Source organism: Phalacrocorax aristotelis, chromosome 5 (assembly GCF_949628215.1).
Source record: "Phalacrocorax aristotelis chromosome 5, bGulAri2.1, whole genome shotgun sequence".
NCBI classification, from domain to species: Eukaryota; Metazoa; Chordata; class Aves; order Suliformes; family Phalacrocoracidae; genus Phalacrocorax; species Phalacrocorax aristotelis.
The window spans coordinates 13703326-13727475 of record NC_134280.1 but is presented as its reverse complement, the minus strand read 5'-3'; the positions used below and the strand labels follow the sequence as shown (position 1 = coordinate 13727475).

The 24150-nt window shown below is 47.6% G+C and overlaps 2 protein-coding genes across 2 annotated transcripts; one reads left to right on the top strand and one right to left on the bottom strand.

Moving 5' to 3' along the window:
• Window positions 1–2473: 2473 nt before the first annotated feature.
• NIFK (nucleolar protein interacting with the FHA domain of MKI67) lies at window positions 2474–7260 on the bottom strand. The gene is given in 7 exon segments (XM_075093055.1): window positions 2474–2903; window positions 2906–3056; window positions 4309–4389; window positions 5119–5330; window positions 6034–6142; window positions 6890–7015; window positions 7108–7260. Coding segments are annotated over 7 exon segments (870 nt in total). The 3' UTR covers window positions 2474–2865.
• Window positions 7261–7302: 42 nt separating this feature from the next.
• On the top strand, window positions 7303–17299 carry TSN (translin). The gene is made up of 6 exons (XM_075093056.1): window positions 7303–7741; window positions 7822–7915; window positions 14152–14248; window positions 15050–15165; window positions 15855–15934; window positions 16287–17299. The coding sequence occupies exons 1-6, from the start codon at window positions 7676–7678 to the stop codon at window positions 16521–16523; spliced, it is 690 nt and encodes a 229-aa protein (XP_074949157.1). The 5' UTR covers window positions 7303–7675; the 3' UTR covers window positions 16524–17299.
• The last annotated feature ends 6851 nt before the right edge of the window (window positions 17300–24150 follow it).

The following is a 24150-nucleotide window of genomic DNA, read 5'->3' as shown; positions in this document are numbered from 1 at the left end:
GTAGACAGGATAGCCCAAGCACGGCAAGCAGCATGGGAAGAAACCAGGGTCAAACACGGAAGAAAGCAGCAAGCAGACACAGGCTTCCAGGCAAGGGCAGAACACCAGGCACAGAGAGGAGCGTGGTAACAGACGCAGAGTGGGAAGACAACACTCCAGGTTCAAAATACAGGCCAAAGGGTTGGAACAAGAAGCACAGGAAGGGAGCTGCTTGAGCTTCAGTGAACATGGCACTGCACTGGATCAGTTACTCTAGATAAACTAAGTTTTCTTAAGAGCAGCTTTAATTCAACAGTCTTGGAAGCAGTATTTGTGGCAGCACCAAAGACTGAGCATATTTAAACACCCATACCAAGTTTCTCCCATATTCTTAGATCATTAGAGATGCGTTAGTCGCATCAGTGCAGCCAGGCACCCCGAACTGCCTGGCCTAGACTGTTTTCTTAATAAATCCAGGAGGTCATTTCCCAGGAAACCTTGTGCTGTGGTCGTCAGAGGGCAGCGTGTCCATACAGCTGCAGCATGCTGCCCCCCGGTGTCAGGCTGCGCCCAAGAGACTCGGCTCCAGCCGGGAGGAAGTACAGCTGCATTTCTGTTCATCCTCGCCCAGCTGCCATCTTCACTCGCACAACACGAAGCCAGGAATATGGGTTTTAAAAGAAAACCGCCCATTCTGGGCAGATGCATTTTGCTGCTCTTCTGCTGCTCTCTGCTGCACGAAGGTGGGATACGAAAGGTTTTTCAAAGCTGCACGTCAGTTACTAGCAGATAAGCAATTTCTGCCAACCACTCAGATCATGTTTACCTCAAACCTTAGCAAGGATGTATTTTCCACAGGTTTGAGGTGTAAACACTGCCTGTTGGACATCAAACAACACACACAGCAGAAAGCCTGCAGGTGTATGCAGCAACACTGCTACCAGAAGGCAAGGCGGGTCAGTGACCATCGGGCTGGTCAACAGCTTTACCTAGCGTGCCAAAGGTGACAAGCATTTGATATAAAGACACACTCATGCAAGTGGCTTCCCTGACAGTTTAGAGGGACAAAGCAGAATGACCTAATTTGAGTCACCGAGAGCATGTCATTATGATCACATGATAATTCAAGTGATCAGGCCAGACAGGACAGAATTAGCCAGGCCCATGGTTCAGGTTTCTTCTCCTCTGCCAGGAGTTCAAATCTTAAAATAGCTAAGAAATTAGAGCCAGACACCTACCTGAGCAGCTGGTTATTATCACCTGGGCTCCCCTCTGAAAACTTCTGCCAAGCCTGATCTACAGCCAAGAGCAGTAGAGTATTTAATCTCAGACAATAAAAGATCAAGGCTAAGTACGTGCCACAAAACCCAAACTGGAATCTGCAGGTCTCAGATTTGCAATAAAAACCAAATTCTAATTTCACAGTCAAACTGCATCTTCAAACAAGACTGGGCATCCGCAGTCAGCTATGACAGGTTACACTGGAACAAGAATAAATCTTGATGCACAACAAAAAGCAGCACTCAATTCTCTGAACTTGCGCTACTGGTGGTAAAACCCTGCCTACCCATTCCTGGTTTGCCCACCCAGAGGCTTATTACAATATTGCAATGTGCTTATCACCCCCTGAAGCAGAAGGTACCCTTATTTCATGCAGGGAGTGAAACTAAAACGCAGTGACAAGACACTACGGGGCCCAAAGGACAAGAGAACTCCTAGAACAACCCCGTCTGCTCCAATTACCAATGCATCTTCTCAAAGAGCCTTGCTCACTCTGAGAGCAGCTGTACACAAGCAATTTGTCACCCTTTGCTCCTCTTCACAGTTCAGCAAGAAGTCCCTCTAAGAGCAGCCACACTTCACAGGTCCTCGAACATTTCCTGGACCAGGCAATGGCACGTTTACAGCACACAAAACCCCAGAGAATGAGTAAGTTACCTTTGCTGGTCAGCCCAGAGGTAAAGCAGTGCATGAGTACACACGTGCCTGGGACCTCTGCAGCGTGGAAAGCCTTTTACACAAGTGTGCAAGGAGCGAAAGCGTAGCTGTGGCTCTGGCTAAGCCACCCACCAACAGAACAGCCACCCTACGTCCTCCACAGCAGGGTACACTCTCAAACACACATCGTTTGCCTGCACAGGGAAAGGGATGGGAATCTTGAATCCGAGTGACTTCAGCCATCTTCCTCTGTCTCTTACCACCTTCCCAATGCCAGACCCTTCCAAGTCCTCTGCAACCACTCCACATCCCGGCAAAGGCTGTTTCCCAGGCACTGCTGACAGCAGGGTTGAAAGGCATGGGCTGGCTCAGGCAGTGGAGTATTCTGCCCCTGTCCTGGACAGTACAGGCAAATCTTGACTGATCGCAAACAGGAGATGAAATTCAAGGTAAGTCTTCCTTGGGGAAAAAATCCCTCACCCTCTATTTGTGTAACTATGTGAGAACTCTCATGAAACACAGACACTCAGACAGAAGAACAACTACCAAGAGCCAACACAGTTGAAAAATCGCTACTTTTTTCTTTTATAACCCATCATTATTTATAAATTTAAGATACAGCCTGCATCAGGAAGTTCTGAACGGACAGTCTCACGTTTTCTTTCCAAACAGTGAGCGCTAGGGACAAGCTACGGAACTGACTGAAGGTTCTCGCATGACTGTAGGCATGTCACAGCATGGGCACTTGTAAGCACAAAGGCAAGAATATCTTCAGAGAAAACTGTAGGTCCACTGATGGCTAGAGAGGAGGGGGAGGGTTTGTGAATAGATCCCTTGCCTAGGAAAGGCTGAAACAGTCCAGTCAAGACAAACCAAGCCAGGGCAGCAGAACCACTAGAAGCTCTGCCTTGCCAGTTCTTGAGTCAAGGAAAAACATGGCTGTAGCCATCAAAATTTCATGTCTATTTCTGTTTCTTCAGGTTTGGCCTTTTTCTTGGCTGCTTCTTTTGTCTCTGCACAGCATTCTTAACACTGGCAGGGGGCAGTCGGAGCGTTATTTCATTGTCCTCTGCGTCATCATCCACCTGAGCAGCTCTCCGGCGCTCGAGCACTGCTGGAGTACAGACTGGAGTAGGATCCTGAAGAGAGCAGAAAAAACACAATTCATTGCAAAGCTTCTGCCAGAGAAAGCTGTCACTGCCTCTGTGGCACCTCTGACAAGGCACCTCAGTCCAGTTCTCCTTCGGAACTTCCATGTTAGGGAAAACTCTTTTCTTTTTATAACCAGCTATTTTTGTAGACAGTATTTTTTCCAGACAAAGCGTCATCTTCAAAAAAGTATACGTGAAAGGCAAATGCAAATTAAATCACACTTTTTTAACATGCCATTATGCATATTCGCTTTCTAAACTTTGTACTTCCTGACTCAAAGCACTAAGAAAGCCAAGAGAAAAAGAATTGGGGGGGGTTGGGGAGTATATTTGAGGCTAGCCACATTCAAGAAATGCTACCTTCAAGCCCAGAGCAGAGCTGAAACATCCCAGCTTCATTATCTCAGTAAGCTCTCAGAACTCAATTGACTGAATGTACGAGTTATCCCATCTTCCCCACAACCAGCCCTGTCCCAATTATCGCATGTAAATCCAGCAACATCAAAAAACCCCACCAAAGCCAAATGCGCAACAGTGATAACACAAAACAGAAATGTTAATACCTGACAAACTTTTCAGACTGTCAGTGCCCCAAATCTCAGCCCTGATGACCTGAGCTTTCCTCTCATCCTACTGCTAGTTCTAGCTGGCATTAGTTTTCAAGATACTGGAATACCATGCCTGGAGAGGATGAGCGAGGAGGGACAGCAGAGTATGTAAGTGGGGACAGACAGCACTACACTTTCTTAACGGTTAACTCCCTTTTCATCAGAACAGGTTGCCATTATAACATAGCGCAGACCAACAGAAGGATGCCAGCAAGGAGCTCGTTTTGTACCAGTTCAAAGCCCCGATGTAGGTGGTGTACAGGTGACTGTCCCCAGCACCCTGCCTTTCTCCTGCCCCAAGTTAGCACTGAATAGTGGAGGCTGACAGCAGTCACACTGCTGCCTGCATGCACCTCAGGACAAGTACTGCTACTCCTGATGTGCTGAGCAGAGGCCTTTGCTGCTTTTGTTTTCTCCCACAGGAGAAAGAACTGAGAGGATCCAACCACCCTCCCCCATTCAAGAATGTTAACCCATCTCAAAGGAGCTACTTCTGGCACAAAAATCCTTCCAGCAGATACTATCCAGGTGTTGAAATTAATGCAGAGAAACCAGCTGCAGACTTGAAACATCTGCCCCAGTGTGAATGGTGGGGCACGGTGCTGGTCACCGCCAGGACTCATTGGTCTTACCTGGCTGCTCAAAGAAGCATTCAGTTTTGACTTCTTGGACATTTTAACTTTATTTCTTTTTATGGAAAGCTTCTGTGCAGCCTAGGAAGGAAGACAGATCAGGTGGATCACTATAAACTTCCTTGTGTGAAGATGCAAACAGTCACTTAACAGTCTATAGGTTTCTTTGCTTCATTATTCCAAAATTTTTGCTACAGCAATTAGGTCTGAATTAATAACATGACTTACAGTCCCACAGATGTGATCTGGTTTGAACAAAAACACCCAAAGCAAAGTAACAAAAGCTGCTACTGTCCATTTATAAAAAAAAAAAAAAAAAACAAACCTTGTTAAACAGTACTGCTCAAAATTCAAGTACGTCACCCGAGCACTCTGCAAACAAGCAGTACACTTGGCTAGCTTAGGCAAGGTCTAGGGATGGAAGCTCTAGCCTTGGGACCTGCCTTCAAATACCTACCCTGCCAAAGGCCCCCATGGGGCTTGGGAAAAGTAGATCACTCTTCTGTGACCTACAAATACTAAAACCACAGGATATCTAACTGTTTACACTAACAGAAGAAAAGGAATGTCTTCCTTTTGCTGTTACCTATTTACTTCTCTTAAGGTAAACCCACGTGTACTAACGCATCACCCAGCAAGAGCACAAGACTAATTTCCAGGAACTTCTATACAGCTCTTAATGCAAGTAAGTTTCCCTCATGCTCCAGCTCTTTTACCAGTTCCACACAACACACACAATTTTCTTGTATTTAGCACAACCTTAGGAACACGTTTTGCATAAAACACTCATCAAAATGATGCCAAACTTACAAATCCTGGGAAGTCATAATCGAGCCCCTTTTCAGCCAGCCTCTTCCGCAAAAGCTTCTCCTTTCGCAGCAGTCGCTTTGTCATCTTCGCCTTCTGAACGAGGGAACGTATCTTATTGTACCGCCTGACCGCGGGCTGAGACGGCTTCAGAAATATCCTGTTGCTGTTTTTGAAGAGGTTTTCATGGACCTTTTCAGGAGGTATGAACTGACCTGTATCAGCAACACATGAGATGAAGTTACAGCAGAGCGACCCTTCTCACCAGACGTACTCACAGAACACTATTCCATTCTCCTTGTAATATCACACGCTGCTACGGCAGTGCAACCATACAGCAGTTTACAAACAGAGAAAGTGGAAAGCAACAAAATACTCATTAGTAACAGAGCTGATAATGGATGGACGGAAGAAAAGAACACTGAAAAAGTGTCACCCAGAAAACAGTCAGAGAAACTGGTTTTTCAAAAGTTGATGCATACGTAGCACAAAATCCTTTACAAAGAAACATTGCTATCGCCATGTCTGAGAAACTTGCTAATTTCATTAATCTTTTCATCAAAAAAACCCCTTATGTCTAACTATACAGGGAGCAGCTGCAACAGTTACAAATGACAAATAACTTCCATGTCAAAGGAACGGCCTCCACAGCAAACCCCCCCGCTCCCGAGACGTTGTGGTACACAATTATACATCGAGCGTTACCAGCCTAGGGGGAAAAAAAACAGCAGTAGCGACAAAAAGGCTGCTGAGGGTGTTCTTTACATGTGAAGAAAAGGAAAAAAAGCTCAAAAACAGGACGAAGGACAAAACTTCATAAAAAAACCTTAAGATGTGCCAAATAGTCCAAATAAATAACACAAACAACTAGGACTTGCCTTCGCAAGTTAGGGGACTTACACTTCAGCTTATACTTACACTTAAGCAGTCTTTCAGAAAACAGGTAGTTGTTCATTGTGTCTGCAACAATCTTAGCCACGTCATCGCACTCGAACTCTATAAACGCATAGCCTTTGCTACCTCCAGTCTGCAGCAACGACAAAAAGAGATCTGAAATAGTTCTTCACATGTGGACGTGAAGAACTATATTAAAATTATTTTATGCTTCCAGAGTCACAGCTCATTCTCAGCTAAACACAAGTAATTTCATAGAGTTTGGTAAAAACATGAAAAGCATCAGATTTACTCCTAAATTAGTACAACGTTATTTGTAAGTGTGTATTTGCATATGAAACAAACTGCTCGCCAGTACCTGTTTGTTAAAAAAAAAAAGAAACCTGCCCTGCGTGGCTGCTGTTCTGTTGCTATTACCAAGCTTGAATAGCAACATTATGATGCGAAGATAAATCAGAAATGAGGTTAAATTTATTGAGCAGAAAGCACCAAGAAAGCTAAACCAGAGTCTTTTCCGTGACATTTCAGGCCCCACCTCGAATTAGTACATTCTGACAACAGTTTCTCACACAACTGTATTTAGTTATGATGAAAAAAAGGGGCTAGGCCACCCGCCGCGGACACCGCCTGCTGCAGCCCCGGGCACCGCCCCGCACGCTGCCAGTCGCTCGCTTTGGCTGCGCCGAGACAAGGGATGACGCCCGGCGCCCCCCTCCGCCCACTCGTGACACTGCAGCGAAAGCATTGCACGTGGTGCGCGGGGCCGGCGGGCGGACGGCGGAGCTGCGGGGGGGTCCCGAGCAGCAGCGGCCCCTCGGGGGCGGCGGGGCCGGCCCGGCAGCCCCCACGTCCCCCAGCGCCCGGCGGGGCCGCGCATTACCTTCTTGCTGCGGGAGAGCCGGAGCCGCGTCACCCTCCCGAACTGCTCGAAATACTCGTAGATTTGCGGCTCGCGGAGCCCCCGCGGGAGGTGCCCCACGTACACCACGCCCGGCGTCAGCTCCTCCTGCGGCGGAGGGAGAGAGAGAACGGCGTGTCGGGCCGGGCCGGGCCAGGCCAGGCCAGGCCACCCCCGCCCCGCCGCAGGGCCCCGCTCACCTGGGCCGCCCGGTTGTTGCGGACCCGCTGCACCTTCTGCTGGAACTCGCGCTGCAGCCGCGGCTCCAGCGCCAGCAACGACGACGCCGACACTGGCGCAGGCGCGGCCGCCACCGACTCGGCCTCGGCCTCAGGCCCCACCGCTGCCGCCATGCTGCCCTCCCTACGGCCGCCGGAAGCGCGTCACGCCGTTGGCAAGGGGCGCAGGCCCAGATCAGCGCGGCGCTGTCTCCTAGCAACGGAGCTAGGCGATCCCGCCCCCCGCACGACATCGCGTAGCAACGCGGCACCGCCGCCCGGCAGCGAGGCCCTGACATATGGAGGCCCCGACGCACGGACACACTGACAGACACGCAGATACCCGCCCCGGAACGAGCAGCTCCCCGCGGGGACACGCCCGCCCCGCCTTCTTCCGCCACCCCTTAGCTCCTTCGGCCGCTCGGGCAGCGCGCGGGGCAGCCCGGCGCGGCGTGGTCAGGCAGTGCGCGGGGCAGCCCCCGCGCCGGTGCCAGAGAAGGCCCCTCGTGAAGGCGGGAGGCCCCGGAGGCGGGAGGCGGCGGAAGGCACTATGTCGGTGAGCGACATGTTCATCGCGCTGCAGGGCGCCCTCACCGCCGACCAGGACATCCGAGAGGTGCGGCCGGGGCCGGGTGGGGGGTGCGGCGCGGCGCGGCGCGGTGTCCCGCCCTGGCTGACGGCGACCTGTGTCCGCAGGAGATTCGTAAGGAGGTGCAGGCGCTGGAGCAGACGGCCCGGGAGATCCTCACGCTGCTGCAGGGCGTGCACCAGGGACCCGGCTTCCAGGACAGTGAGTCCCGCCCTGCGCCTCCCCCGGGGGAGCGGGGAGAGGCCGCCCGGGACGGGGGGAATACGCCCCCGGAGCATGCGGGTCCCCCCTCACTGGCGCCCCTTTCCCAGGTTCCAGTCGCGTGTGGGCGCCGCTGGGTCCCCTCCTGCGGGGGCTTCCCGGAGGCTGCGGGGGGCAACTGGGCGGTTTCAGGCCGGACAAGTACAAAAGCTGCTGTTCACTCTCGGGAAACGCCGGTCTTCGCCTTTCTCTCCCCCGCCCCTCTAGCTTGGTGTTTCACCACCCCGGCGCAGAGGAACGTGTTCTTCCTACAATTGCTCGTTTTCTGGGTTGTTGAACTGGCTCACAGGTTTCCCACTAAGAGAGCTGCGTGTAGATTTTATATTCTGTTGATTCTAACGTGAGCTGTTGGGCCTTTGCATCTGTATCTCCCTCCTCACCTCTTCACCCCACTCCCCAAAAAGCTGTGATCCTGAATGCTCTGGGGGTGTTCAGGGTGGTGTGGGAAGGGGGGACTTTAGTCTGGTTTGTGTGAGAGTGACTCTGTGTGTGTGTATAAAATCTGCTTAATGTTCCAGGGTATAAAGGGAATGTGCAAAGGCTGGTAGAGCAGAAGCTGCCCTTGATGTATGTTCAAGTGATAACTGGAACTGTTCCACTGTTTTTGAGGTTTGGGCTGCAGCTAGCCTGGTTCCTTGCTTGCAATCCAAATTTATTTAAGACATTTGACACACTGTTTCTGGGCCAACCCATTTCCTCCAGGGCATGAGAATGGTACTGGATACTTAGATGCTGCATGTGCTCTTTCTGCTCCCCCATCCTCATTTTTAGACTTACTGGTGAAGCTACTGGAATAAAGAGATTTTTCCCCATAAATATGTGACTTGAAAGCTTTTTTTCCAAGTCAATCAATATCTCCTGAGAAGAAGCAACCATTCTAACTTTTGTGGAAACTTGAGAGGAATGTCCCTTCAGGGGACACTCTTGAGAGGATGTCCTGGAGGACTGGAGGAAGGCAAATGTTACCCCTATCTACAAGAAAGCCTCGAGGGAGGATCTGAGTAACCGTAGGCCCATCAGCCTTACTTCAATCCCTGGGAAAGTTATGACATGAATCCTCCTGGGGCCATCACAAGTCAAATGAAGCACGTGATTGGGAAAAGCCAACATGGCTTCACTAAAGGCAGATCGTGCTTGACAAACCTGGTGGCCTTCTATGACAAAGTGACTTGCCTGGTTGAGATGGGGTGGGCGGTGGACACTGTCTACCTGGGCTTCTCCAAGGCCTTTGATATGGTTCCCCACGGCATCCTCCTGGAGAAATTAATGCGTTATGGCCTAGACAAGTGGTCTGTGCAGTGGGTGGGGAACTGGCTGACAGGCCGAACCCAAAGGGTGGCGGTAAGTAGCTCCTTTTCCAAGTGGCGACCTGTCACAATTGGGGTCCCCCAGGGATTGACATTTGGGCCCAATATTATCACATCTTCATAAGTGATCTGGATAACGGCATCAGGTGTAGCCTGATTAATTTTGCAGATGACACCAAATTGAGTGGGGAAGTAGACACTCCAGAAGGGAGAGCTGTTCTGCAGGGAGATCTGGATAGGCTGGAGGAGTGGGCCAGCAAGAGCCTTATGAAGTTCAACAAGGGCAAGTGTAAGGTCTTGCACCTGGGAAAACGTAATCCACGAGTGCAGCACAGACTGGGATCCACCTGGCTGGAGAGCAGCTCTGTGGAGAGGGACCTGGGGGCCCTGGTGGACAGGAAGCTCAACATGAGCGAACAGTGTGCTGCTGTGGCCAAGAAGGCCACCAGGGTGCTGGGTTGCATCAAAAAGGGCATCGCCAGCAGAGAGAAAGAAGTCATTATCCCACTCTACTCAGCACTTGTCAGGCCACACCTGGAGTACTGTGTCCACTTCTGGTCCCCAATAAACAAAAAAGATGTGGACAGGCTGGAAGGGGTCCAGAGAAGGGCCACCAGGATGATCAAAAGACTGGGAAGCCTGCTATATGAGGATAGGCTGGGAGAGCTGGGCTTGTTAATCCTTGAGCAAAGGAGGCTCAGAGGGGATCTTATCACCATGTACCAGTACTTAAGGGGCAGCTACAAAGAAGATGGAGACTCCCTTTTTCCAAGGAGTCACATGGAGAGGACAAGGGGGAATGGACACCCGTTGCTCTTGGGGAGATTCCGATTGGACACGAGAGGGAAATTTTTCACAGTGAGGACAGTCAACTATTGCAATAATCTCCCCAGGGAAGCGGTTGACTCGTCCACGTTGGACACGTTTAAGATTCGGCTGGACAGGGTGCTGGGCCATCTTGTCTAGACTGTGCTCTTCCTAGAAAGGTTGGACTAGATGATCCCTGAGTTCCCTTCCAACCTGTGATTCTGTGATCTTGTGAATTTGAGAAGGGGAGAAATCCATCAGGCCACCCTCTGAAGGTGAACAGAAGAAAAAGCCTCACCAGGTGTTCTTTTATCCACCTGCAGAGCTGACTGGTTGTTACCAGCCTGGTGACGCTCACCAGCACACTCATACTGGAGCTGGAGGCCCGGGATTTCTCTGGCCCCTGGGAGGGTATGGGTTCAGCAACCTGCAATACCTGAGGTTTGACCTCTGCTGGCAAGTGCAACTTCTACCTAATTAGGAAATCTGGCAGTGCTAAAAATTAGAGCTGCTAATTGGTTAATTTACACAAGCATACACTCATTTTTCTAAGCTGAATAAACCTGTGGATGTTGTGACAGTTGTTTTGCATGGGTACCATCTTCAGGGGTTGCTTTCCAGCATTTAACAGTAGAGACCTGTATCTGGCTCAGTGTATTTTCATCTGATTTTTAATTCTGGGGGAGAGCTGGTCCTGGAACTTGCTGAGTCTGAGGAGAGATTTGGAACAAAGTGGGAAAAAAAAAAGGGGGGGGGGGGAGGAAGCTCCATTTATAATTCTTGTAATATCAAAGGTAATGAATGCTTAATAACTTAGGAGTTAATTCATAATAGACCTGTCAGTTTGTTGTTGATTCCAAGTATAATAGAGAAAGTCAATAAAGGTTTAGATTAATAAAGGTTTACAGCAGAATGACACTGTGCCAATTAACAGAACGATTGTTAGGGAATAAATAGCACTTGTCAGATGTCACATGTTTAGGCTACAGTTTTATTTGATAATGGTTCTAGTTCTGCCATGAAGTGCGTTTAAAAGCTGCTTGGCTTACTACAGCATCTCGCTGTTGGAGTCAGTGCTGCATTTTTACCAAGAAACTAGAATGATTCTTCCTGCGTAGATTAAAATAGGATAAATGATGACGTTTATAACTATGAAAGAGAGGGCTATTCACTGCAACAGAGTTCTGGCTAGGCTTTGCAGCATCAAGATTTTTTAGCCTTGTATTTTTTTATTCCAAGCTGTAAGAAAAACTATTAATGCTATTAATAAACTATATTGGAGTATACAAATATTAAATTATAAATAAATTATATAAACTAATAACTTTTTAATAAAAAAGCAAAAGTACTATTAATTACTACAAGTTCACAGGTGACAGAGTAACTAATGATGCCTGGTGAGCGCAGCTGCGTGGCCGTGGATGGTTTAAGCTGGTGCTGCTGCTTGTTGTGCCTCCTCCCTTGTGCCAGCCTAAGTGGGAGATGGCTGACTCTCCTGCTCCCAGCCTGCCAGTTGCTCCTTTGTAATTAATCTTGCATCAGCAGTTGAGGTAGAGCGATGAAAACTCAAGGAGACAAGGGAGAACCAGGGAAAGCAGGGAAGGGATTTGCACCACTTCAGCAGCCCACCCTATCAAAGAGAGGGGTAAGGGGTGGCACGAGCTCTGTTAATAGAGCTGCGGGATAGCTGGAAGTTCGATGGAGGGCAGTCTCCTGTCCTAGTCTGAGGTATTTCAAACGTTATCTTGCACAATGCCTTTCCTCTGTTCTCCCGGGACTTGAAATACCTCTTGGATAAACCTGTTTTTCACTGAGTTTTTCATCTAACCTTTTACTGTGCGGCAGCCACCTACCCATGGACAACAGCTGTTTCACAGTGCCAGCTTCTCTGTGGTCTCTCCTGGCACCAAGCATGAGACTGTGTTTAGCAGCAGGAGAAGCGCTTTCAGTTGTAGCCTTTATTCCGCTGTGGGGAAGGGAAGGAAAACCAGCAAAGCCTAGTGCCAGTAGCCTCCAGAGCAGGGATAGAGGGTCTCTCAGCTTCCTCTGCTCCCTGTCCAAAATGGAGTTCAGGAACTGCTCAGAAAGCTGTTTGGGGCAGCGTGTGCTGCAGCCTGCTGTTAGCTGATGTGAGTCTGCATAATAGGTGGGGTCTTCGGAGGCTGAAAGTCAACTTAGTATGTCTTTGCTTATGAAACACATTGTGTCTAGCTTAGCAAGACATCAGTGGTGATACCCAAGGATGCCTGAGGATAGTTTGAATTTGGGAGGTTATATGTGTACCATTGGGTGCTGTTGTCTGAAACTCTACAGTAAAGGTTGTTTATCTTTGTCACAGGTTCCTTTGGCAGAGTCCAAAGTGCAAATCTTTGCCTGACTCTGTCCCCAGCTGCCACGTCACAGCTCACACAACTGAGGCAGGCACCATGATTTGAGGATGCTGTTCAAAGGGCAGCTGTCTGTCAGCTTCATGTGCTTCTTTCGTTACAGCTGCCACACGGAGCACTTTCACCTTGTGCTTCCTGAAGCTTTTATTTTTAAGTGCCTCTTTTTTTTTTTTTAACAGAAGTCTTGTTTTATTAACTGAAAGATCTTTCTAAACACACTTAAGTGACTCTTAGTAAGGCTTGTTTGATAAGTCATTCTTCACAGTTTTCAGATGTAGTTTCTATAGATCTTCTTTAAATAATGCTAGATTCTATACATCAAAATGCAGGAGAGCCTGTCAGGTTGATCCTCCTTCTTTGGGATGCAACCAGGATTTCTGAGAAGGCGGCAGTTAAGTCGTCCTGGTTCGGTTAGGTCTGTTGGGCCCCGGTGCAGCGTGGCTGTAACTCGGACCAATGAATGGGAGGTGGCCGTGGGCGGTGCATAAACAAGACCGTTTCTCTGCAGAGGTATAATGTGCATTGGACAGGCTAAAACCCAGTTTCTTCAAATACATTGTTTAAAGCAGGAAATGCAGTTTCCTGAAGGGATGTTGCACCTCATCTAACCTAACTCTGGCCAATAAGAAAAAAATATTATAAGATTTTTTAAATGGAGGAGGAAAAGTTGCTTTTCCTTTGACTGTGCAAGTCGTTTGGCAGCGCTGCTTGGTGTGTGCGCTTTCCTTCGGGCCAGCTGCTGTGCACAGTGCTGTTCTGTTGCTTGTGATCTGGCCATTGCTTTTTTTTCTGAACCGCTGCATTAGGGCGCTGTCCAGAACATTTTGTTTCTCTTTGTGTAGCGCCTGTACAGCCCTGCTGGCCACCCTGTCTCTTACTCTGTCCATGCAGCTAAAACTTGGAGTCCTGTTATCGCCTCACATCTGATCTCCGCTGCGTCCTTCCTTCTGCAGTGCCAGCCATAGCCCAGCTGCTCCAGAGTGCTGCTACAAGGGCTGGCTTGTAGCGTGGGGCTTTAACCCCGCCTCTGCTCTTGCTGGCTCCCTCCCGTGTCCCCCAGGGTCTGTTGCCATGGTCTCAGCTCTTCTATATTTACAGACCCCGGAACAAAATTGCCCCTCTGCTACCACAGATGAGGTCTTAACACCTGACACCTTTTTCAGCCTTTCTCCATCTCTACTTGTCATCTCTCCTCCAGCATTGCTTGTCTGTCACCCTGGTCAGCACGTCGCCAGGCTCCTTTGCTCGTTGGTTCAGTCGATAGGCAGACACCACATTGATTTGGTGTTCCTCCGTCTGTTTGTATCCCCTGTTGCCTCACAGTCTGTAGGCTGTGTGACCTTTCCAGTGGTTTCTTCTATCAGTGCCCATTACAGAATGGGTTCTTCATCCACTACGTGGGTTTTATAGCAGCAGTTATTAGTCATGAGTAGTAGTGATTCTTAAATAACACTGGGGCATCTTGTCTCAAGTTCGAAACTAAGGACTAGAGCAGATTAGACAGCCCAGACCTGCGCGACTCATGGTGCGACAGTGAATATTTCTTAGTTTGGTTCAAATGTCAACAGACTACCTGGGACGCCCAGGGAGCCCTAGTACTGTCTGCATTAGAAAACTCTGTTTGCAAAACCCTGTTCTCGGTTAAGTACTGACCGTTGCGCTGTTTCTTTTTCAGTACCAAAGAAATGTCAGAAGGCTCGTGAACACTTTGGTACAGTGAGAACACAGATGGAGTCTCTGAAGACCAAGTTCCCCACTGATCAGTATTACAGGTGTGCGGGATCACATGCAGCCAGACACAGATATGGGAATTGCCTGGGGATATTTGGCATCGTTACTTTGGAAGAATGATTTAAAGTTTTATGGGCCCAATGCTTCCTTCTGTTTGAAAAGTAAATCATGGTGGAGAAGTGTGAGGCTTTTATCAGCACAGATAAAAAAGTACTTTTGCTCAAACACTCTATAACTTTTCACTAGAAAAATCTAGTATTTAATTCTTCTAGAAACTTTTTTTAAAAAGAGAAAGGAAAGTTTAAGAAATTGATGTTCTGTTGGAGCAGCCCTTGTTTCTGGGAGCAGAGCATTTGCTGCTCCATTCATTTCAGTTAAGTTAGATTTGGGGAAAACAGAGCTCTGTCTGTCATGAAATGGCTTTTTGATACTGCAGACGCTAAATTAAGTTGTCACCTTGTGTTTTGTTTGCTGCCAGAAGGGGACAGTGTCTAGCAAGAACATTTCAAAGAAAAAGAATCCTGTCAGCTCAAATCTGCTGGGGGAAGATGGGAGTGAAAGCCCTGGTTGTCTGTGGGCGCAACCACCCGCAAGGCTCGGTGAACAAGCAGGGGTATGAGAGGCACAAGCGGATGCTAGCGCCCAGCGTAGTATGCGGGGGTGCACTTCTGGAGTGCCAAGGAGATGGCTTTAAGCTGGTGATGTTGTGATAAGCTAAAAATATTGCCAAGTGCTCTGTGTGAAGGTGGAAAACATAATGTATACATAATGTATGCTTGTTGCCTGACTCTCCAATAATAATGTTACTTATTAATACCTTGACTTGGTGTTTTCCTCAACAGATTTCATGAGCACTGGAGGTTTGTGCTTCAGCGGCTGGTGTTTCTGGCAGCGTTTGTAGTCTACTTAGAGTCAGAAACGTTAGTGACCCGAGAAGCTGTTGCAGAAATACTTGGGAGTAAGTTAATGCTGTAACTGAAGAGAAAAGGCTTGTGACGTTTTTTGACGTTGTAACTTACAGAGGTACAGGGAAACAGCAGAACTTCATTTCTTCCCAAGGAATAGGTCCCAAAACCTACCTAGTGCTTGATTTCATTATATAAACAACAAATTCTTTTAGAAGGTAGAAATCAGCAAACCTAACATGCACAAAAGTATTTATTCACTAATCAGTTCTTCCTCAATGAAGATAATTCATTCAAATGGCATAACTCTACCAAAAGAATAATACAAAGATGAGAGCTTATTTTTCTCATTTTTTTGCTTTTGGTGTTTAAGAAGTGTGGAAAACAGTTTAAATTCTTATGCTGTGAGAGAATTGTGTCCCCCCAGAGGAAAGGATTTGAAAAAAAATCAGGAAAATGTTTTTCCAAAAACTGACTGCAGACCCCTCTCCTGTAAAATGATGTAAACTCAGTTATTCTTGTGGATCAATCACAACCTGTTGAGGATGTACGAGATGCTAAATCAAAACCCTGAGAAGAGGCAGTAATTACATCACGTACAGGAAAAGGCTGGCTTTTAATTTGTAATAATGCTTCATAAATTTGATATTTCAAATTAGCTCCAGTAAACAAATGCAATTTCTACTGGCTGGTTTTGCTCACGCTCGGTACCACCTGATTACCACTCTGGTTTTCATCCTAGTTGAAGCTGATCGAGAGCGGGGCTTTCACCTGGACATTGAAGACTATCTGTCTGGTGTATTAACTCTTGCCAGTGAGCTGGTAAGGAAGACGTTCATGCATATCTTTGGATTGAAATGGACTTAAAAGAAGTAACGTGTCTTCTAGTTTTCCCGAGGTGCTCCCGGAAGTTATGATAAACACCACCTTGATCTGAACTTCTGGCAAACTGCCTCTGTATGGCAGAGTTTTGTTCCTCACTGATATTTTAAGATTTAAACTAGTCACTGGATTGAAAATCCAGGATTATGGTCAACAAAAAGGTAGATCTAAGTATAAATAATCTGATTGCCTGGAACAAAACTGCTTCATTTGGTAGTGTGAGTGATGGGAATTGTGACGTGATTTGGGTGGTTCTTCTGCTGAGGTTCTCCCGTGTGTCTTCCTCTCGTAGGCCAGGCTGGCAGTGAACAGCGTCACGGCTGGTGACTACTCTCGCCCTCTCCGCATCTCAACCTTTATCAACGAGCTGGATTCTGGCTTCCGTCTCCTCAACCTGAAGAATGACTCCCTGAGGAAACGTTACGATGGCCTGAAATATGATGTCAAGAAAATTGAGGAAGTGGTTTATGACTTGTCGATCAGAGGACTCAATAAGGAGGCAACAGTTGGTGCGGGTGGAGAGAAATGAAGGATGCTTGTTTTAACAGCATCATCAATTACCTCAGATGGTTGCCAATTTAGGAAGCATGCTAGCAAAGCCTTCCTACAGTAGTTTAGAAGAACTGCAGCTGAAAGCTGCTCTCTATTTTCTTACAGAAGGTGTAGTACGGGTGTTAGCTCTCAAAATGTTTTGTAAAATCATGTCTAGATTAGGGTGGGAGGTTCTCTGTTTCCAGTGGAATTCCTCTGTCAGGACACACGGTGCCGTTCTGTGCACAGCAGCAATAGTAGTCGGTAACTTCCATGAGCTGAAATTCTCATTAGTTGTGTAGTGTTCCATCACTGCTCCCGGCAGTCGTGTGCTTCAGCTGTCTCTGCTCGCACACCTGCAAAGATGTGTGCACAGCACGCAGCTCAGCGTGGATACATGGGATGTTTTGAAAAACACAGTGTGTAAATATCTATACATTTTTTAAGACACTGGGGGTCTGCCTTTTTATTTCTTAAATTTTCATTTCTGTCAGTGAGTTGAACAGATTTGCATAACTGTTTAGTAACCAGATCTTTTTAAATGGCTTCTGTTAATATATCCCCCTTAATCGATAAATTGGTGAAAATATTCCTGAGAATTTTTAAATTGGAACTCATGTATTGCACCCGGGCACATCGCTCTTTCTCCCTCTCTTGTTTTTTTCCTTTCCTCCAAGATTTCTGTAGTAGGGAGAGCAAGGTTTTCTCAAACATCTGCTGTCAATGGCTGGTATTTGTTTTACTGACATAAGTAAATGTTGAGTTTTAATACTATCGTTTGCCTTGAGAACTCGGTGTAACCAGTTTTTGGTTGGTTTTTTTTGTTAACTACCAAGGTTTCCAAATAGAGAAGTGTTAACTGATAAACTGCAGGTAGTGTCAAGTTTTAACAACCTGTGTAGGCCACACCTGTACTCGTGTCCTGGGATTAAAAAAAAAAAAACACCACACCAAAACTATAGTTCATGTAATAAAATGTATCTTCAGAAAAGGGAAATCACTAGTTTCAGATACTTGGCATGTGAGATGTTTGCAAACACCAACAGCCTCTTCCATTTGCGTAAATGGACAGACTCATACCTCCCGGGGTGTGTGTCCTCTTGTCCTAAATGGCTTTGAGTTTTGCCATTCTTCTCCTACTTCTGGTGGTACCGTAGGGGTAAGGAGAAAAACAGGCTTACTTAGGAGGGAGGAGTATTTCCAGAGGATGAACACGTTAAGTCAAGTTTGTGGGGTTTGTTAGCGATGCATTTTGTTAGCAAAGATTTCCCACTGTTTCAGTTACGTTTTTGTTTTGTTTATTGAAAGAAAATGGTTTCTTGGTTATTTTGGCCAATAACAGCTTTTCTTTTATTTTGGCCATTTGGTAACTGCCTGTTGTCTGATGATCTGTTGTTATTTGCTTCCCCTCATGGGAGCCTACTCTGAAATATCATAACTTCAGTTCAGCCTCCAGCTGTACTTGGGCAGTAACAGAATTCCTGACTTTGGCTGTATGCCGTTCCATGGCACGCTCTCACGTGCTGGCGACTGGAGCCTAGCTCAAGCTGCAAACAGATTTCATAGGCTTTTAAAAATTTATTTTACTTCTGATTTTGATCTATTTCACCAAGTAAAACAGGAGAGGCATGGGGGAATTTATCATTACCAAATCCAAGATGTGGCAAGGTTCGTCCCCAGAACATCTCATAATCTTTAATGTTTGTCCTCATCCTTTGTATCTGATGTCACATAATGTAGGGAGATGGTAATACCCCTCCTGCACAGCTGAAGAACGTGAAGGTGTAATTTCCTGAGCCACATGGCAATGAGACCAGCTTTCACAGTTGTTCTTTGTTCTCGCCCTGTGCCACAGTTGGTTTTTTCTCGCTTTAACCCCACGCAGGTGGGAGAAGGAAGAAGCTTAAGCCAGTTCTACTGCCAAAACCAGAGGCTCATGAAACACCACCCTAGGGCTCTGAGACACAGCCGTGCAGACCAAGGTCACGCAGGAAACGTGTGGGAGCCGGGGAATTAGAGAAGGGCTTCCTGAGCGTCAGTCTGATGTCTCTCTGGTTGGAGGACTCCTGGCATGTGGGCCAGGGATGTGAGGCCACTTGGCAGGGCAGGTTTCTGGTTGCAGGGCAGGTGTTTGTCAAGGCTTTGTGCTGGCTTGTGTCCAGGTGCTCCAGTTGCATTTGGTCATGCCAGAGGTCTGCTTCCTGACATGGGATCCCATATGCCTAATGCAGCTTTTCAGTAGATCGTAGATCTGCCAGTGCTTGCATTCTTACACGGTTCCTTAGAGCTGGTGGAGGTAGAGCAGCACTGCACCACAGGTGCCGAGGTGCAGATACTGTGGGAGGGACAACTGGAGGAGCAAGTCTCTTACTAGGGGTTTACAAAGTCTGCAAGGTGTGGGATCCTTCTGTCTAAGGCTCTGTGAAGAGCAAGTGCCTAAGAGACACACCAGTGTTGTGTTCCTGGAGGGTGTTTAGCAAACACCTCGTTTTTTCCTGTTCCTAGGTTTTGGGAGAGCCTAGCACCTTCCTCTGGAAAAGCATCATTTGCAAGAGCCAGGCTGCATAGTGCACTGCACTCCCAAGCCAGGTCTGGGGAAGGGAAAAGAAAACCACAAACTTTCTCCCCAGGCTACAGCAATGAAAGCTGGGGACGTGCTTTTTGTGGCTTCCTCGGCCTTGACTCTGAATCTGCACATTACTCTGGTCCTTAACGGTAAGTTGCGTTTCTGTCCCAGAGCTGGGAACAGAGGGAAGAAGGGAAGGCCCAGGAGGACTTGAGTAGGGGGGGGGTCTCTCTTCTCTGACTCTTCCCTTTCCCGGGGGAGCAGGAGCAGGTTAGCTGATGGGGAGAGGCTCTGGGGGACAGAGCTCTGGGGACTGCAGAAGCTTGGTGGCTCATGATGAATCATGCACTCAAACTCTGAACAAATAACTCCTGTTGGTACTGAATAGGCTGCGCGGTGTGCACTGGCAGCTGGGAAGGCAGTGAGTCAGCGCAGGAGCACTGGAGAGTCTGACTCAACAGCCAGCACAGCTATTCTCTGAGCCACTTCGGCCTGAAGTGTGTTCCAGCAAGTGCTCACTTGGATCATCTTTGTATTTACTCGCTGGTTTGGTGGGGTTTTTCCCCATCTTGATGTAATTTCTTTCTTTGTTTCAGTAAAAAAGGCCCTTAAATAGTTGATTAACTGTTCTTTATTTATAGCACTGCCTATTCAACCCCTGCACATCAATGAAAGTGCTGACCTGAAACCGTTTGGGAAATAGGGGTGAACGGGGCTCCGTGGCACAGGATGCAGAGTTAGACCTTGGGACTGGCTGTTGAACTGAGCTCTGTCTGCTGGAATTGATTAATGGCAGCCTGAGATCCACAACCTCTTTAAACTGGCACTCCTTAAAGGACACGTTATTGCCCCCAGACTGCCCTTTTCTATTGCCAGCACAGGTCTTTGTGCAGTGAACTGGAACAAGGAACTGATCTAGCTGAAACAATCTTTATTTTTCAGCTGCGTTTGCTCCCGGTCCAGTTCACTGCACAGTCTTGCACACGCGGCCCCAGTGCGTGGAGGGAGGCTTCTTCCTCTCTCTGTGGTGCCAGCTTTAAGTGCTCACTGAGCTGTAACGCTACGCAGTAAATTGTGTGATTTTCTTGCAGCAATTTATCTGCTTCCAGTTCTGTTAGGATCGTCAAGGATTTTCTCTTTGGGTAAATAACTTGCCTTAATTTCACTGCAAAATGGTGACTCCTGTGCTACAGAGCCTTACGTGCTTTTTTCAGCTCATTACACACCAAGGCAATTAACGAGTGCAGAAAGTGAACACGGATGACTCCCAGGGTCTGTGTGGGGATATTGACCCGTTCGTTACTCACCAGCAGCCCATCTTCGCTCATTAAAGTACTCTCTGTTGCTGGATACTGCAGTGCAACTGTACAAAAGCACGGGTAGGGGCTGTTCAGAGAGCCTCCTGCCTGCTGAATTCATGGAGCATCACTAAGCAAGTGTTTGATTTTGAACGGAATAGTCCTTTACAGTATGTATCTCCTGTATGCATGTTGTGGATCAGGCATGGATTTCTTGAAGATGGGTGTCTGCTTGCAGGTTTCTCTGCCTCTCTGCTTATTGTCACTTCAAACTGTGGCACTTCTGGCTTGCACTGGTTAGCCGTCACTGGAGCATTGCCCTGCCCAAGTGGAAAATGGCTGTCATAAAACCAATCCTTTCTCAAAAGAAGGGGGAATACACTCCTTGTCAGAATGCTTGTTCATCTGAACATTCACACTACGGGTGTACAAACACCTAACCTGCTTCTGTTGGGGAAAAATGTAAGAGCCTGGGCCCTGCAAGGGTGCCTGCTGGCCCCCACCCCGGTAGGGAGAGCTGTCTGGCTGCTTCTGGGTCTGCAATGGGGCCCTGTGCAGCTTGCGTGGGTTTCTGTGAAGTCTGACAACCACCACAGTCTGTCGGAGACTTCAAGAGGGACTGCAGAAAGCCTGAAGGGAAGAAAAAGCCTGAGATTTCAGCCCATGTGAAACAGTCAGGGCTATAAAGGCCTTGGGCTCTTTGCATGTTTTGGTTACCCCCGGCATCAGTCATGGGATCCGCTCTGTGACTTCCTTGTGACCTCCAGGCTTCCTGCTGTCATCTGCCAGCCCTCCCCACACACCCAGAGAGACATTTGATGTGGGTCCTCCCAAGGATGTGACTACGGCACTGCTAGGGAGGTCCTTCCACTAGGAAGGAAGGGTTAAAAACCACCTGGGGCTCCAGCGCCACTGAAACAAGGGGTTCCTTTGCCTGCTTCTACACAGGGCACCTTCCCTGGGAGGGGTGTTCACAGTCTGGGTCATCTCACCTGCAGCTGAGATCGTTTCTCAGGGATGCAAAGCCTGCACTGGTGATCGCACTGGGGCAGGGCTTGAGCTGGAGAGTTGCAAATTATCACTGCATTCATCCCTGTGAATGGACCTAGAGCCTAACGCCAGCTCTTCAACATTTTCCAGCTGTGTAACTGCTCCCAGTTGAGCCTGGGCAGAGGGCAGTGCTGGAGGATGCTCTGCCTGTGTTCCCACTCCTCATTAGGATTCTCCACTCTCTGTTGAAGGGGACCCTCTATGCTCCTATTGCTCAACTTTTCCATCCATGTTGTAGAAAGGGGACCTTTAGGGAACCACCTTCATCTTTCTGAGGGAGATGTCTTTTTTTCTGACAAGTGCCCTTGGGGCTTGCCTGGAGTTTTGGGGCTTTGCAGTGTTATTGTCAAAAATTTTTTTTCTTTTTTAACTGCTTGTACCTGTCTCTAGTCATACTGATATTCTGCAGCAGCCTCTATGAGAAATAAAGCAGTTTCTTTGTCTGCCTGACTGGTAAGGCTTTTTGCTCTGTTGTATTCCAGTGACAGAAGGTCACTCAACAGTGACAGTGAGCTCTTTGAACATTTATCTGATCTACATCAGGACAGTTTCCTCCATTGCTTTTGGTTCCAGGTTTTTCCAATTTCAAGTCAGAGAATGTCAGCCTAATTCTAGCTTAATCTCACCTGGTTCCCCAGCGTATATCTGAGAGGAGACACAGCTCATATCTTGAAAAGAGAGTTACTGCAGTTGCCTCATCCATGAGCCCTGAAGGGATGTCTTTGACATGGTGCTAGGAGATTTGAATTATCCACCCTCTGAGGATGTCAGGGACAAACAAGAGAGTGAAAGATTCATCAGAATCACCTTCTGGAGGTCTGCCTTCCTGAGACTTTAGCTCCATAATAGATTCACTACAATAGAGCTTTTTCTCCAGGATTTGGGATGTGCCGAGGTTAATCTCTCAGTCTCCAATGACAGCTGCAATAGCTTCTTGCTGCCAGGCCAAAGCTGGTGCTCCCTTTCAGATGTGTTCTTGATCACAGTGGAGACCCACACTGAACACCCCATCTCTGTCCTCACTTCTGTGAATGACAGCCAGGAATGTACAAGAGCACCATAAAAGAGAAGATCTCTGTTCACTAAAGGAGAAGCCTCCGTCCTCTAACGTATTTGCTCTTCATCTCCCCATGTTTTTTCAGGCTTTCCCACCCAGGCTGATGACTCCTAAAGCAGCCATTCTTTCTTTCCCTGGGACCTGATCTCACGGGGGGATCATAATCCAGTGCTGTGTCGTCTTCTGTGTCTGCCTTACACTCAAAACTACACAGACTCTATGATGAAGACTGCCTCTTGTTGTTGCTTTCCTGGTAAATGACCAGCAAGACTCACTCTAAATTATTGTTAAAGGTCATTTATGAGTTCTGATAAACGAAGGGGGTAATCTGACTTTCTGGTTTTTCCCTAACATGGTACTTCCAGAGAGGCCTGCTTGTACTAGCCGGGTATGTTCAGTGGGCAGAAGTCTTGAAAAGTAATCTTAGTATTGTCAGTGGTGACTTCTGAGAGGCATAAAAATATTACAGAGCCCTAGGACACCAGTTTGGAACAAATAATTGCTTTCTTGGCTTATAGACAATCCCGTTCCCAAGTACCCTGGATTATAATAGCATTTTGTCAGGTTTGTTAATCAGAAATGGAAAAATACAGCACAACTAATCTCCGGGGCTGCCAAGCAAGATGTGTACATGTGATACTGAAAGATCTGGAACTTCCCAGGAGTGATCATCCAGTTCAGAAGGGTGCCTGGAGATTATGGAAACCTACTGCCTTGTCAGTGCGCCGACACTCCTCACCCTTCCTGTGCAGGCTCACCTCACAGCGCCAGCGCTCGCGGAGCCGCAGAGATTGTTCTGTGATCGTACTCCCTTTCAACACCTGTAATTTAAAGGCAGGCAAGCAGCTGAGTACACACCGGACACATAAAAGGTAAATAACATTGGAAGCACAACCTCTGTCTAGTTTGACAGGTTCAACAATCGGGCTGTCACTTCCTGTAGCAGGCTGTCCCAGATCAAAGAGCTTGGACTGTTCCCTGGCCGCAGGTTTTTTAGGACAGGGCTACAGCCCCAAGTACACGTCCTGCTCGTAACTCAACAACCGGCAGTTATTTATGGACTTCTTCTGGGGAGAGTTTGCCTGGTTCAGAGGAAATAAGGCGTGATTACTAGGAGCCTGGCAGGCAGGTGTTTCCTGCGATACCTAGAAAAACCCGGAATCTGACAAATTGAACAATCACCCAAACACAAGATGGATGCTAAATATCAGACCTTTTATATATACTTATTGTTCTTTAGTCTTTTTGAACAGTCAAGGTAACTGAAGGTATCTTGATTTAAAGCTGTGACTGTACAAACAGTCCACGGCTGGTTTTGAGCGTGAGTTGGTGTGGAGAAAACCACTGTGCTGGAAAGTAATTGAAAACTTTCCAGAAAGCAGCAGCTTCCTGTGGCCGTGAAAGCCACTCGCTATTTGGATAAATTAAGCTATTAGACTCACTGTACTTATGCCTTCCCTTATCAAAGTGGGCACTGGTGGTAATAAAGAGAAGGTAGCTGCGCCATTTTGATCGTGGGAGAGAAAGCTAAAGTGCTACAAGCTGTTGCTTTTTGCATGTTAGGTGAATGGGGCTTGAAGGCTGTTAGATGCAGCGTCAGGGAAATCTTCCTCCAGCAGCTGCTCTGCTTAGGCATCCATCTATTTGAAAAAGA